This window comes from Amblyomma mixtum, chromosome 2, assembly GCF_055824585.1.
Source record: "Amblyomma mixtum isolate Tamu chromosome 2, ASM5582458v1, whole genome shotgun sequence".
Classification (NCBI taxonomy): domain Eukaryota; kingdom Metazoa; phylum Arthropoda; class Arachnida; order Ixodida; family Ixodidae; genus Amblyomma; species Amblyomma mixtum.
Window position 1 is genome coordinate 128,715,536 of NC_143013.1, and position 13,377 is coordinate 128,728,912.

Genomic DNA, 13,377 nt, shown 5'->3' on the forward strand with positions numbered 1-13,377 from the left:
ATAATTTTCTAACAGACCTCGTATCTCCGTTTGGCGTGACGTCATCATAGAGAGCGCCTCAGTGAAGTTCGCGGTGCTGTATTTTGTTTGCCGCATCCGGTCGCATTATTGGAAAGCCCATAACGTCCTTTTTATTGGGCCCTCCGCACAACCGCACAGAAAGGGTCAGCCAACCCAGCGGAAGAAGGGGGCGCCGAATGGCGGGGGATTACAGGAGACGTCAAACTCCCCTCATGGACGGAGTCGTTAGGTCACATCTTATGTGCACGTGTTTACGGCGAGGTGAACCCGGCTTTTGTGTCAAGTCTGCATCGGCGTGCTTTGATATATTGTCACGCTAGCTGCAGGCATGAGGAGCGACGATGCTTAACAGATGAGTTGAAGTGGCTTTCCTTGAACTTGGGGCGACCGGACGTTGGGAAAGCGAGGGTTCGCGAAGCTCGCAGCAGGAAAGCGTAATTCTCAAATCGTGATGGTGGAAAGTGTACATATGTGTACGGTGTCGCGATGAGCTACCTTCTTTCCCCAATCATTGATTGGTTGTGTTTTCCTTTCCCCAATAAGTTATTGGGTGGATGTTTGTACAGTACCTGATTGGTTATTCTCCCCACCGAGGGCGGGGACATAGGTTTAAAACCAGATGTCTCGGCAGGACCGAGGGCTGGTTTCGTCACGTAGAAGTACGAGCCAGTCAAGAGTAAATATGTTTTCTCCTTGCTTGTATCTTCCTTGTGCTTTTAATTGTTATAAAAAATTAACCTCTCCGGAAGTGTCCTCTTGCAATGCGATTGAGCAATTCGAATCTGCAAGACGTCAAGAATCCTACAACAATCATCTTCAACCCAGTTCCCCTCTACGAGATCTTAAGAGAGGATTTCAACTGGCGCAGCCGTAGAGGGGACATTTCAACTGCCTCCTCGCGGCAGCGGCGCGCAGCTGCTGCTCGGCGCACCGTGGTTACGCTGGGACGACCGCGACGAGACGAGTTGGGGCTCTGTCTCTCTCCGTCTGGCGTGACGTCATCACAGCGAGTGCCTCCTCGCGGCAGTGCCGCGCAGTTGCTGCTCGGCGCACCGCGGTTACGCTGGGACGGCCGTGACGAGACGAGTTGGGGCTCTGTCTCTCACCGTCTGGCGTGACGTCACAGCGGAGGTCATGCTAAAGGTCAAACGTGGTTACACGACGGTGAACGGCTCAAACTGCGAGCAGTATTGTTTCGCTAAAAAAAACGAGCAATGCGACCCAACAAGACAGAAGAAAAGCGCCACCATCCCGTGTAGCAGAGGAGGGCGCGACATTCTAACGCACCACGTCCGCAGCTTTGCAAGGCTCGGGAAAGAACGGAGGTACTCTCTGAATTCGACTCTGTTCGCCAACACGGCGTGCGTTTTGCCCCGATGATGTCGGCCGAGGAACTATCGTGTGCAGTTCTTGCAGAAAGAGCTTTGGTGCGGTTTCGGGCCGTCGATTCTGACTTGGAGACCGCATGCTGGTGACTGAAAATGCGCTGACACATTTTGCCTTCTCAATTCAAAAGCGAGAAATAGTGAGTGCGGTACAGATTGCGTTGCCTGCGCGAGACATGCTCGGTCAAAGAATTTCAAAGTTGTGAGACAGCAGGACAAGCACCTCGTGTTCACCTGTGCAATGCGGAGCCAACCTTGTAACGATCTCTTCAAATCATCTGTCGTTGAGATCGCGGAGTTTTTTTTTTATTTATTCAAATACCCTAAAGGCCCTTTACAGGCATTACATAGGGGGTTAAAGAAACACAATAAAGCAATCGTATTACATAACACAGTGAAAAATATCACAAAGCATGAACAGACATGAGCTCAGATAAATAGGGAAGACAACAGGATAAATAAAGTATTTTAAAACACGTACACACGTGGACCACATTGTTCAAGACAATCTAAAAAAGAATACACTTCTGATAATATTTCATTAAGGGCCAGCAAAGAGTAAGCTCTTCAGTTTGTTAAGAAATGCGTCGTAATTGTTTTCGAGAACAATTTCTGCAGGTAGTTTATTCCAGTGATAGATGGCAAGGAACAATGGCGAATGACGCATAAGTTCAGTGTGAGCTATCTGGGGTTGCACTTTGAAGCAGTGGTCTAATCGGTGGAAAATGCGATGTACTGGTTTGATATGATAATCTCTGAATGGCGAGTGATTGTGATACATCTTGTGAAAGTGACATAGCAGGGTTACAAGTCTTCGCTTTCCAAGAGAGCTTAAATTTAGAGATGATTTAATATCTGTGATGCTGGAGTAGCGCGCGTATTTCCTTGTGATAAACCTAGCAGCCTTATTTTGAAGTGATTCCAGTTTATCCGCAAGATAAGCTTGATGTGGGTTCCAGATGAAAGCGGCATATTCTAGTTGTGATCTGACTAAAGTTGTGTATGCTAAAAGTTTGGTCGCCTGATTTGCAAAGTACAAGCTACGCCTAATGAAACCCGGGGTTTTGTATGCTTTAGTGGTGATATATTCAATGTGTTTGTGCCATGTTAAATCAGAAGAAATGTAGACACCTAGGTATTTGATTGCAGGAACTTTTTCAATGGCCATGTTACCGATAGAATAAAAGATGGGTTCAGTGACTCTAGCCGTCGTAAATGTTACAAGTTTCGTTTTCGAAACGTTTATTTCCATATGCCATTGTTCGCACCACTTAGCTATTTCATCAAGATCTGATTGCAAAGCATTAGTGTCATGAGTCAGTAATCTTTGTGTAAATAACACAGTCGTCCGCAAATAGCCTAATTGTAGAAGTGAGGTTGCTGCTTATGTCGTTGATGTAAATAAGGAAGAGGATTGGCCCGAGCACCGAGCCCTGGGGCACACCAGACTTTACATGGGTTAGTGCGGAGCAAAATTCATTGGCAGACACGAACTGCTGTCTGTTAGATAAAAAGTTAACAACCCAGTTCAAAACATTGCTGTTTATGTTAAGATTTTTAAGTTTAAATATAAGACGATTATGAGCAACTTTGTCGAACGCTTTTGCAAAATCAATGAATACGGCATCAATCCTCATTAAATGATATACAGCGTCGTGCAGGTCGGCCACGAGCTCGAATAACTGTGACTCGCAGGAACGGCCACGCAAGAATCCATGTTGGTTGACAAAAAAAAAAAAGTTCTGCTGACTGAGGTAGTTCATTATTGCTGATGATATGATGTGTTCCAGAATTTTGCATGGTATGCTTGTTAATGAGATGGGCCTGTAATTTGAAAGGCTAGAAGAATCTCCAGATTTAAATATAGGTATAATGCGTGCGATTTTCCAAGCATCGGGCACAATTCCTGTATCAATGGACTGCTGAAAAATTGGGACGAGTATGGAAGCTATCACTGATTTCGTTAACTTGAGCAGTTTTGGGCATATGTCATCGGGTCCGGGGGCTGGATTACTCGGCAAACGATCAATAGCTTGCTCAATGCCTTCCTGCGTAATTAGGATGTCATTCATGACCGCGTTTATACTCACAGCATTAAAACATGTGGGAAGTGGTGTTTCGTTAGTAAACACCGAGCTAAAAAATAGGTTTAATTCGGTGGCAACCTCAGACGGCTGAATAAAATCACCGTCTTTTACTATTGTTATCAGACTAGATGAAGGAGGCTAAGGATTGACTACTTTCCAAAACTTTTGAGTATTGGTTTTAAGCAAAGTTGATATGTCATGATTAAAAAATGTATCTTTGGCTCTCTTAATTTCTGCTTGGCATATTCTCGACTGCGCACGGTATTTATTCCAGTAATGCTCAGATGTCGAACGTTTTGCCTTAGTGTAAAGGCGCTTTTTTTTCCTGATGCATCGTTTGACGTTGGAAGTGAACCATAGGCTCTGTGATGACGTTGTGAGCGTGATTTTTGGAATGTGTCTTTCTTTTCATTTTTTCAGTTTAGCGCTTAGAATATTCCAGTTGTCATTTGGACAGCGGCTTGATATTGATTCCAGGAACTGCTCACTGAACAATGACAGTTCACTAACCAATCCCTCAACATTCGCCCGTGCGTAATTGTAAATAGTTTTCCTAGGAATTTCCGGCTTCTTTTTTTCTAATGTGTATTCGCAGTGAAGAGCATTGTGATCACTGACACATTCCAAAACATTCACAGTCATTTGTTCAGGTTGCGTTGTCAATACAAGATCTAGGACCGAGTCGCCACGTGTCGGAGCAGAGACAATCTGTGACAAACTGAACTGGGAAATCAAACAAAGGAATTCTTTACATTCACTTTTCCTTGCAGTGCCTTCGGATGTGTACGTCCGCCAATTTATACCTGGGTAGTTGAAATCGCCAGCAAGGATTGTTTCTGAGGTCGGATATTTGTCGTGTATAAAACTCAATGATTCATTGAGGTCCCTAAGGAACTCAGCAGGTGAATCCGGTGGACGGTAGCAAACACCGATGATGCAAGTAACAAAATCACGCAGTCGCAATGCAATCCACAAGATTTCAATACATGATGGGCTGTTTAGCAAGGTGGCTTGGAAAGTAGTTTTCACGGCAATTAAAATTCCACCACCACGTGAGGTACACCTGTCTTTCCTAAACACAGAGAAGTTACGAGACAAGCAAAGTTCGCTATTGTCGATATCAGGGTGCAACCACGTTTCGGTTCCCAGCACTATATCAGCTTCACAGCTTTCAATGAGTGCGTTGAGGGTGTCTTGCTTGCTAAGCAAACTCCGAAAGTTACACACGATGAATGAAAGATTTTTATCTGCATCATATTTCTTGCGTCAGTCTGAACTAGCAGCCGCCTCGTGTCCTGGAAGAAGAATAACTTGCTCAGTTGCAGCATCGAAGGCATATATTTTTTTATTGAAAACAAGTTTATCGAATAGCAGTTTGTACTTTTCGTCGTCGGACTGCCGCTCACTGCGTGCAAAATCTCTGAGTTTTTTCCTAATCAGTTGAATTCGAGGTGAGAAGTCTTCCTCGATCCAGACACGAGGCGAGTCCAAGTCCTTTAATTTAAAGGCATTTTTCAAAACAGTGCTCTTATCCTTAAAGTTCAGAAACTTCACAACAATAGGGCGCACATAATCTGTTTTTTTCCGGCTCACTCGGTGAGCGCGTTCGATTTCACCTGTTTGGACATCAAGGTTTTTTGCCACAAATTTGCTGACCAATTTCTCTGTGTCTTTCCATTTCTCTGCTTCCTGTTCAGGGATGCCCTTAAAGATTAGATTGTTTCGCCGCATTCGGTTGTTCAAGTCATCAACGACTAGGCTTGCATGTTCAGCCTGTTTCTTTTCAATAGTTTTCAGTTGAGCGTGCGATTCTTTAAGAGTGGTATTCACACTGGTGACGTCGTCGTGCAAGTTATCCACGACATCAAATCTGTTTTCTATGTTGGAAAGACGCCTTTTGATCTCTGTTACGTTCGTCTGAATATCCTTGATCTTACTAGACATGTCCTTGTGGAATTTTTCATTCGACAGTGCTAGCTCTTTAACGACAGTAATGATTTGGTCAGACTTGTCCGGGCCTGGGTTTGTCTCAACGTCACCAGCGCAAATAAGTAAGCGCGCGACACAGAACAAGACCACAAGTAGTCGCCCTGCCCGACGCCAGCATCCAGTAAATGCACTTGGTTGCATCCATAAGGGTGAATGATGCTCGTTAGATTTACTATGCACAACAAAACGACCGATTCTGGCACGGTACGTGCACAAGTCAATTCCCATACTGGAACAAAAACACTACTTGAAAACACTATTTGGGATTTGCAGCCAATGGACAGTACCAACAATGAAACCAAATGTCAGATTTATACACTCACCTACAAAACACAGAGCGGTCCGTGAACACACAGTACTCGGCTGCAAATCCCACGCGGTGATGGCTGCGGTGGCTATTTGTAGGTGACTCAGAGGGCTCTCCAGTCGATGACGTGCAGCTTGCGCAGTAGTCGCGCCAGTCAGGTGTTTGATCAAGTCACGAGGTCTCTGAATCCGCTGACTCGCTATTTCCTTGTCTGCAGCAAGCTGATCAGCGCGTCAGGCAGTCGCTGGCCAACGATGATCTCTTGACGTGGGTGCCTACAAAACACAGAGCGGTCCGTGAACACACAGTACTCGGCTGCAAATCCCACGCGGTGATGGCTGCGGTGGCTATTTGTAGGTGACTCAGAGGGCGCTCCAGTCGATGACGTGCAGCTTGCGCAGCAGTCGCGCCAGTCAGGTGTTTGATCAAGTCACGAGGTCTCTGAATCCGCTGACTCGCTATTTCCTTGTCTGCAGCAAGCTGATCAGCGCGTCAGGCAGTCGCTGGCCAACGATGATCTCTTGACGTGGGTGCCTACAAAACGCAGAGCGGTCCGTGAACACACAGTACTCGGCTGCAAATCCCCTAGCACTCGGTGTTCCCAGGTGGTCTCCCTCCCACATACTGACCGAGCCCAATGCTGCTTAGCTTCGGTGATTGGACGAGAACCGGCGTATTCAACATGGTATGGCCGATGGACATACTCCTCTACTCCTCCATACTCCTCGATGGCCAATCTCCTCTATAAGTGAAGCAGGGCAGAGGGAGAACGGGACGGTTGACAGGTTGTAGGTGGACAGAGGCAGTGGAGGGTTCAAAAAAACTCCAACGCCAGCGGACAATTTTCGCCTCAAAGGAAGACTGAAGCACTTTTTTTGAAAATAAGGCTGGCAGCGGCGTCCTGTAGTTTTTCATGCCACATACTGGAATATCACATCCAAATAAGGCAAAAACAAGCGCGAATTGCCTTTTTTAGCCGAAATGTGCGGCCCGTGCCGCGGGGCGCGCCGCGCGGCGCGCCGCCGCCCGTGATTGGTCAAGAGAGGTCGTGACGTCACTTTGAGGACTGGAGAAGCTGCCGATGCGGATCCGGCCCTGCGTTGAGTGCAGATCGCAGCTTTCAGTGTCGTTGTAAAAGCGGATACGGCGACTATTTTTTTTTCTGACCTCCGAAGAAAAGGATACTACAGTTTGCTCATTCCACGTATCGCCTGAAGCCAAAAAGACACAAGCATACGCCAGCGTCAAAGACGCGATGCAGACCATGCGTAAAAGGCACCAGCACAACCTCGGCTCGTATTCTCGGAAAGGAAGGGCTGCGACCAATACTCAAGTCAATTACCACCACCAGACGCCTCCTGGCTCGCCCGGAAGAGCGTCATCCTAAATAAAAGGCCCAAAGCACTGTGTACAAAAAATCCTGTTCTCAGTACCCGGTGTTGCAGGTTGGGGCAAGAAAGTATTTCAAGGAAACGATGAAGGAGCACAAAGTTGATGTCAAAATTAGCGCAGCGCAGTGGCCAAGCACTGCGAGGCATGTGACCACAGGATAGTGACGCAATCATTGTGCGCTGGAAACCAAGCCAAATACGCGCACAAGGCTGCTGCTTCACTCGTGGCGCGTTCAGCAGATGCCAGAAAATATTAATCGCTGCCTGGGAAACGTTCGCCCTTCCTAGATTTGCAGTTTAGGTCCAGTGAAGTAGTTGCCGACTATATGTGTATTTAAAAACCAAACTAGCTGCAACTCGCCCGCTGCCACAACTTGACGAAGAAATCGACTAAGGTTGCGGTGTTTTTTTGCAAAAACTCGGTTGGCATTCATTTCTCTCATAAATTTGGATTCGAAATCAACATCGAACGCTTTAATTTTAATCGCTTAGCTACGATTAAACGAGATGCCGAATATGAAGAGCTTCGATGCTTGCTTGCTTTGCTTTATTGTGCTTTGCTCTGCTTGCCTGGTTGCTTGCTTGCTTGCTTGGACACGTCGAACCGAGTATAAAATCACTAACCGAGCCTTGCTGAGCACGCCTCGGGTGGTCTGGCCGCACCTAAGCTGAGAAGGGCAACACATGTTTGAGCCTCTATAAGGTTTCTTTAGGGGCTAAGTGAGCATGTTTCTACCTTTAAAAGAGGCGCTTCTTCGGAATGGTGACACGCCTCTCATGCGCGAGAAAATCGAAGGAACTGTGTCATGGTTCAGCCGCGCCTTTTCGACACAAATCTCCAGAGGTCCCATCAGGGACAAGCTCCGCATGTAGGCGCTCTTACGAAAGTGTTTCGAGCAGAGTAGACTTGCTTTGGTCAGCTTGAATTCTTCGTCACAGCAGCGAGCGCTTGCGCTGCGAGCTTATCATCTTGCGAAAAAGAGTAGAAGACGACACAGCCTCGGCCGTATTTGTTCATGGACACGAATGCAGAGTAGTACAGCCGGGGACAAAAGTCTCCGAACCACGTGTTCCTCAAACGAAGCTAATAGCTCTACTATTAGACAGCGGCTGGAGACCGCACTTGTTCACAAGAAAGAACAAAAATTTAACCTTTTACCTCCACAAGTGTGGTCTCCAGCCGCTGACTAATAGCAGAGCTATCGGCTTCGTTAGAGGAACACGTGGTCCGGAGACTTTTGTCCTTTGGCGACTTTAATTTCCCAGGCATCAATTGGGAAACACTATCTGTTCCTCCAAGTGATAAGGATGCGCACGCTTTCTTACAGATGTGTCTTGATTTTCACCTAACTCAGCTCATTACAAAGCCCACGCGATCATCAGGTACCACTGAAAACATTCTTGACTTGATTCTAACCAATAATCCCGATGCTTGTTCTAAAATATTTCACGTTAATGGTCTTTCTGACCATGACATTATTACTGGGTGCATCAATTGCAGAATTATCGAAAGAAAAACTACCACCAAGATGATCAGGTGTTATAGCAGAGCTAATTTTGACCAAATGAACCATGAATTAACCTCTTTCTCTGGGCGGTTCTTGGCTGAATCTACATTCCGTTCCATTGAACAGAACTGGATAGTGTTTAAAACTACTCTAATTAACCTCATTACAAAACACATACCGGTTATCACAATTAAGTGCAGCAAAAGTGCGCCCTGGTTCAGTGGGCGGCTGCGAAGAGCTAATAATAAGAAGAAACGTTTGTATAGGCAAGCAGTTGCTAACAACCAATTAAACACATGGGAAAAATACGAAGTGATAAAAACTACCAAAAAATGCTTAAAACTACCCGTCCCCAGTTTTATAATGACGTTTTGCCTACCATGCTATCTAATAACACCCGTAGGTTTTGGAGAGTAATTAACCCTCATTCGCGTGCCAAATCTTTTTTGACAAGTTCTGATGGTGACCAGCTGGACGATGTCCATTCTGCTCAGCTCTTCAACAATGCCTTTTCATCTGTTTTCACTCAAGAAGTCATCACCACCTCTCCAGTTCTCAACCCATTTCGAGATTATTCAATGCCCCAATAGTCATCAGGGAAGATGGTATCCTTACTTTGTTAAGTAATCTTAAAATTACCACAAGCGCGGATCCACTGGGCTTTAACAACAAAATACTAAAAAACATATCTCACAGTATTTTCCAAGTCTTGTCTGTACTTTTTTCTCAGTCTTTATCTTCTGGCTCCATCCCGCACGACTGGCGTATAGCCAAAGTAATTCCAATTTTCAAATTTGGCGTCCGCTCTGATCCTCTAAACTATAGACCCACATCATTGACTCGCACTTTCTCTAAGGTCCTTGAACATGTCATACACACTCAGATCATTCATTATCTTGAAGATCAGAACATCATATTTAAATATCAGCACGGTTTTCGCAAGGGATTTTCTTGCGACACTCAGCTCGCCGGATTTACTAACGACTTATTTACTTCTTTAGATGTCGGAATTCAAGTCGATGCGTTGTTTTTAGATTTTTCAAAAGCATTTGATCGGGTTCCCCACCATAGACTACTTCTCAAGCTATCGCACCTTAATATTCATCCTCAGGTACTAGCATGGATTAAAGACTTTCTTTCATCTCGCGCTCAGTTCACTTCTGTTAATGGTTTTAACTCTACAATGGCCCATGTTACATCTGGTGTGCCTCAGGGGAGTGTGCTTGGTCCCCTGCTCTTTCTAATATTTATTAATGACTTGCCAAATTGTATTTCTTCACAAATTAGACTGTTTGCTGACGACTGTGTTGTGTATCGAACCATTAGAAATGACTGTGACCGACAATCCTTACAAACTGAGCTGATTCTATTAACACTTGGGGTCAGTTGTTGCTTATGACCCTAAATCCAATACAAGAAAAATACAGGAATTATGCAGATTTCTACACGGACGGTTCTAAAACAGCACTATATGTAGGGAGTTCGATAGTACAAGGTAAATGGGAGAAAGTAGTCAGGCTGCCCCAGTGCGCTTCAATATTCACAGCAGAATGCTTCGCCATTGCTGTAGCAGTAGATCACATAATCAAGAAAAACATAAAGAACCGTGTTATCTACACTGACTCCCTCAGCGTAATTAGAGCAATAAACCCCAAGAATGCAGTCGAACCCATAATAGGAAACATAATACACAATACGATAAAAGCTCACACACAAGAACGTACAATAAAGTTCTGCTGGGTTCCTAGTCACGTCGGAATCAGCGGAAACGAGAGCTGATGCATGTGCTGCATTTGCCCGCAATCATGAAATAAAACAAGTAATCATACCGCATAGGGACTGCATGAGGTTGGTTCAAAATAAACTTAGAGGGAAATGACAAGCTTCATGAGACAACGAGGTTAACAACAAGCTGCACTTGGTAAAGCCCGTCTTGGGTGAATGGAAGACCTGCAGGCACCAGGAACGCTTTATGGAAATAATTTCATGTCGTCTCCGCATTGGTCACACACACATTACACATAATTTCTTACTAACGAAACAAGACAAACCACTCTGTGAAAGCTGTGGAGGCGAGCTCACAATAAATCATATTTTACTGTCATGTTCATACCTCGGAAAACTAAGGAAGAAACACTTTATTAAGTTTTATAAAGAATGCATTCCTTTACACCCTGCGTTGCTCTTATGTGAAAATGCCATTGTTAACCCGTCTTGTGTTTTTAGCTTTTTAAAAGAAGCAGGTCTTCTTGAGAAACTGTAAATTTTAATCCACTGTTTCGCTTTTTATATAATACACTTCAGCCTTGTTCTCATCCTCGAGAAGAAGTCTGAGGTCTTTATTTGATTGGCTGGGAACCTCAATTTCCTTGCCCAGCTAAGGACCGCTGATGAGGTTACCCGGCCTCCTTAAAAGTTTTTACTTGTAGATCTAAAATTTATTTTCTCTCTTATTACTCGGTACAAGAAACTTTATACCCTGTACACCATTTTTTCACATAACAGCACAAATCTGCATAAAAGAAATATCCTATACCTTGAGCTTGGCGCATTATAGCCTTAGCTGCTTCTGCGCCATTAACCCCAATACAACACAACCACAACAACTTTACTAGAAATTCTTATCGCATACCAACCGCATACTCTCTTAATGACATAACAGTTGAGACAACTTCAACTTACAAGTATCTAGGAGTTCACCTTCAATCAGACTTAACCTGGAACTATCATATTAACTTCAGGCAGCTGCTAACCGTTCTCTTGGCCTTTTAAAACGTAACCTTCGACATGCTCCGGCGCATGTGCGTAAACTTGCTTATATTACATTAATTCGACCTAAAATTGAGTACGCTTCCGCCATATGGGACTCAGATCAAGCCTACATTAAAGATAACATAGAATCCCTGCAAAACCGTGCTGCTCGTTTCATATATTCTGATTACTCACGTTTTACTAGCGTCACGGCTTTAAAAGCTCGCGCTGGACTTGACAGCCTTTCCCACCGTCGTAAACTGGCTCGCTTAACTCTTTTTCACAAAATTTACCATCATCCGTTGCTTCACGACGATTTCTTTCACTTACCCTCAGCAGTGTTTCCACGCCGTGACCATCCTTTCAAAATCAAACGCATCACATGTCGCACTTCATGTTATGCTAAATCATTCATACCCAAAACCATTATTGATTGGAACCGGCTCCCTTACACAATCGCAACTGAAACGAATGCGACATCATTTCATGAACTTTTAAAAAATCAAAGCCATGTGTAGTTTTCTTCTAGTTCTGTTCTGCTCACCACAATGTGTTCGAGTTTTGCTTTTCGTTTTGTTTATTCCGTTGTTTTTAACTTTGTGTTTTCTTTTCTTGTTTTTTTGTTTATTTTGTGTCTTGTTGTTCCGCCACATTTCGATTCTTGCTTACTACCAGTTATTGCTCTTTTCTTGCTTCTTTTTATTTGCCCTGTTACTCATGTTAATGTTCCTTCCATGTATTCAAGTTGAAATTTTTACCACCACCTATGTAATACCCTCGTGAAGAGGGCCTTTAGGGGTATCTTGAAAAAAATAAAAAATAAATAAATAGACTGTGCCTCGTGTTGAATCTGATTCTCAAGGTCGGCTGACACGCTTTGTACGTCACAACGCACGCAGCACGAGAAACAACGCGCGCTGAAAGCTCGCTCGGGTGCGCCGAAGTATTCCCGGCTCCTCAACGTGACGTCGCGTTGGCCGACATGGACGAGGTTTTCCTCTCCGCTGTTCTTCTCTCCTACGCTCGCGAGGGGCGCGGGAGATTTGAACATCGCGTTTTTAATTGGTGATTGCGCCACTGTTTTAGCCAAAATCGAAAAAATAATTTAGCAGACGTGATCAGCAATGACACTACTTCAAAACCCTAAAATTAGCTGATTCGAAAACCGCCTCAGTATCCCTTTAATGATATCCTAGTTGAAATCAAGAGGAAGAAGTGGGCTTGGGCAGGGCATATAATTCGAAGGCAAGATAACCGCTGGTCCTTAAAGGGACTATGCAGTAAATTAATTGAGATTACGTAAAGATAGGCAATCCATCACTCGTCACCCCAGCGCAAGAATTTTTGAGCTCGCACCAATAACAACGAAGTTATAGACGATTAGAAATAACGCTCCTCCTCTCCCCCCTCAACTCGTACGCACGGGGCACCATAAAAATTAAGAAAACAACTCTGCTCCGCCCATGAATACGTCATTCGCTGACGTTCGGTTTACGACTTCCGGTTGTCGCACTCCCAAGGAGCAGCGTGCGTCGGCAGCGTCTCTCCGGTCTCTGCGCTTTCTTGGCTCCCGAACTGGCGACATAAAGAGGCGGCAGAGGTAAATTGAAACCATTTGCGTGAAGGCAATGCCCTGGCTCGCGCTTGCCCGAGGGGGTCGCGCGGCGGCTCGAGCAGACGATTTTCACCGCTACCGGAAGTGTGCCCGTGACGTCGTAGCTGCCGCGGCTCGAGCGAATGACAGCGTGTGGTGGCCTGCCGACGTCATGTGTCTAGTGACGTCTGTTTTCCCGATTTTGTTTTAAAAATGGCTCCCTACGAAGACACCAAACGGCCCGCGAATTTAAAAAAAAACGATTTTTAAAAATTCATAATAAATTGCCGGCTCAGTTTCGAAAACTCATACTTGGTGTCAATGCTTCTGAGCATCACTTCTAA

At 44.9% G+C, this 13,377-nt stretch overlaps 1 protein-coding gene and 1 pseudogene across 1 annotated transcript; both read right to left on the reverse strand.

Moving 5' to 3' along the window:
* Positions 1–1,943: 1,943 nt before the first annotated feature.
* Positions 1,944–2,707, reverse strand: LOC149360852 (uncharacterized protein B0403.1-like). The gene has a single exon (XM_089569410.1). The coding sequence runs from the start codon at positions 2,656–2,658 to the stop codon at positions 1,948–1,950; it is 711 nt and encodes a 236-aa protein (XP_089425536.1). The 5' UTR covers positions 2,659–2,707; the 3' UTR covers positions 1,944–1,947.
* Positions 2,708–6,369: 3,662 nt separating this feature from the next.
* Positions 6,370–6,488, reverse strand: LOC149360853 (5S ribosomal RNA; annotated as a pseudogene).
* Positions 6,489–13,377: the final 6,889 nt, after the last annotated feature.

Excerpts from the sequence above, each read along its gene's own strand:
- LOC149360852 (XM_089569410.1), bottom strand. The coding sequence starts at position 2,658 with ATGGAAATAAACGTTTCGAAAACGAAACTTGTAACATTTACGACGGCT.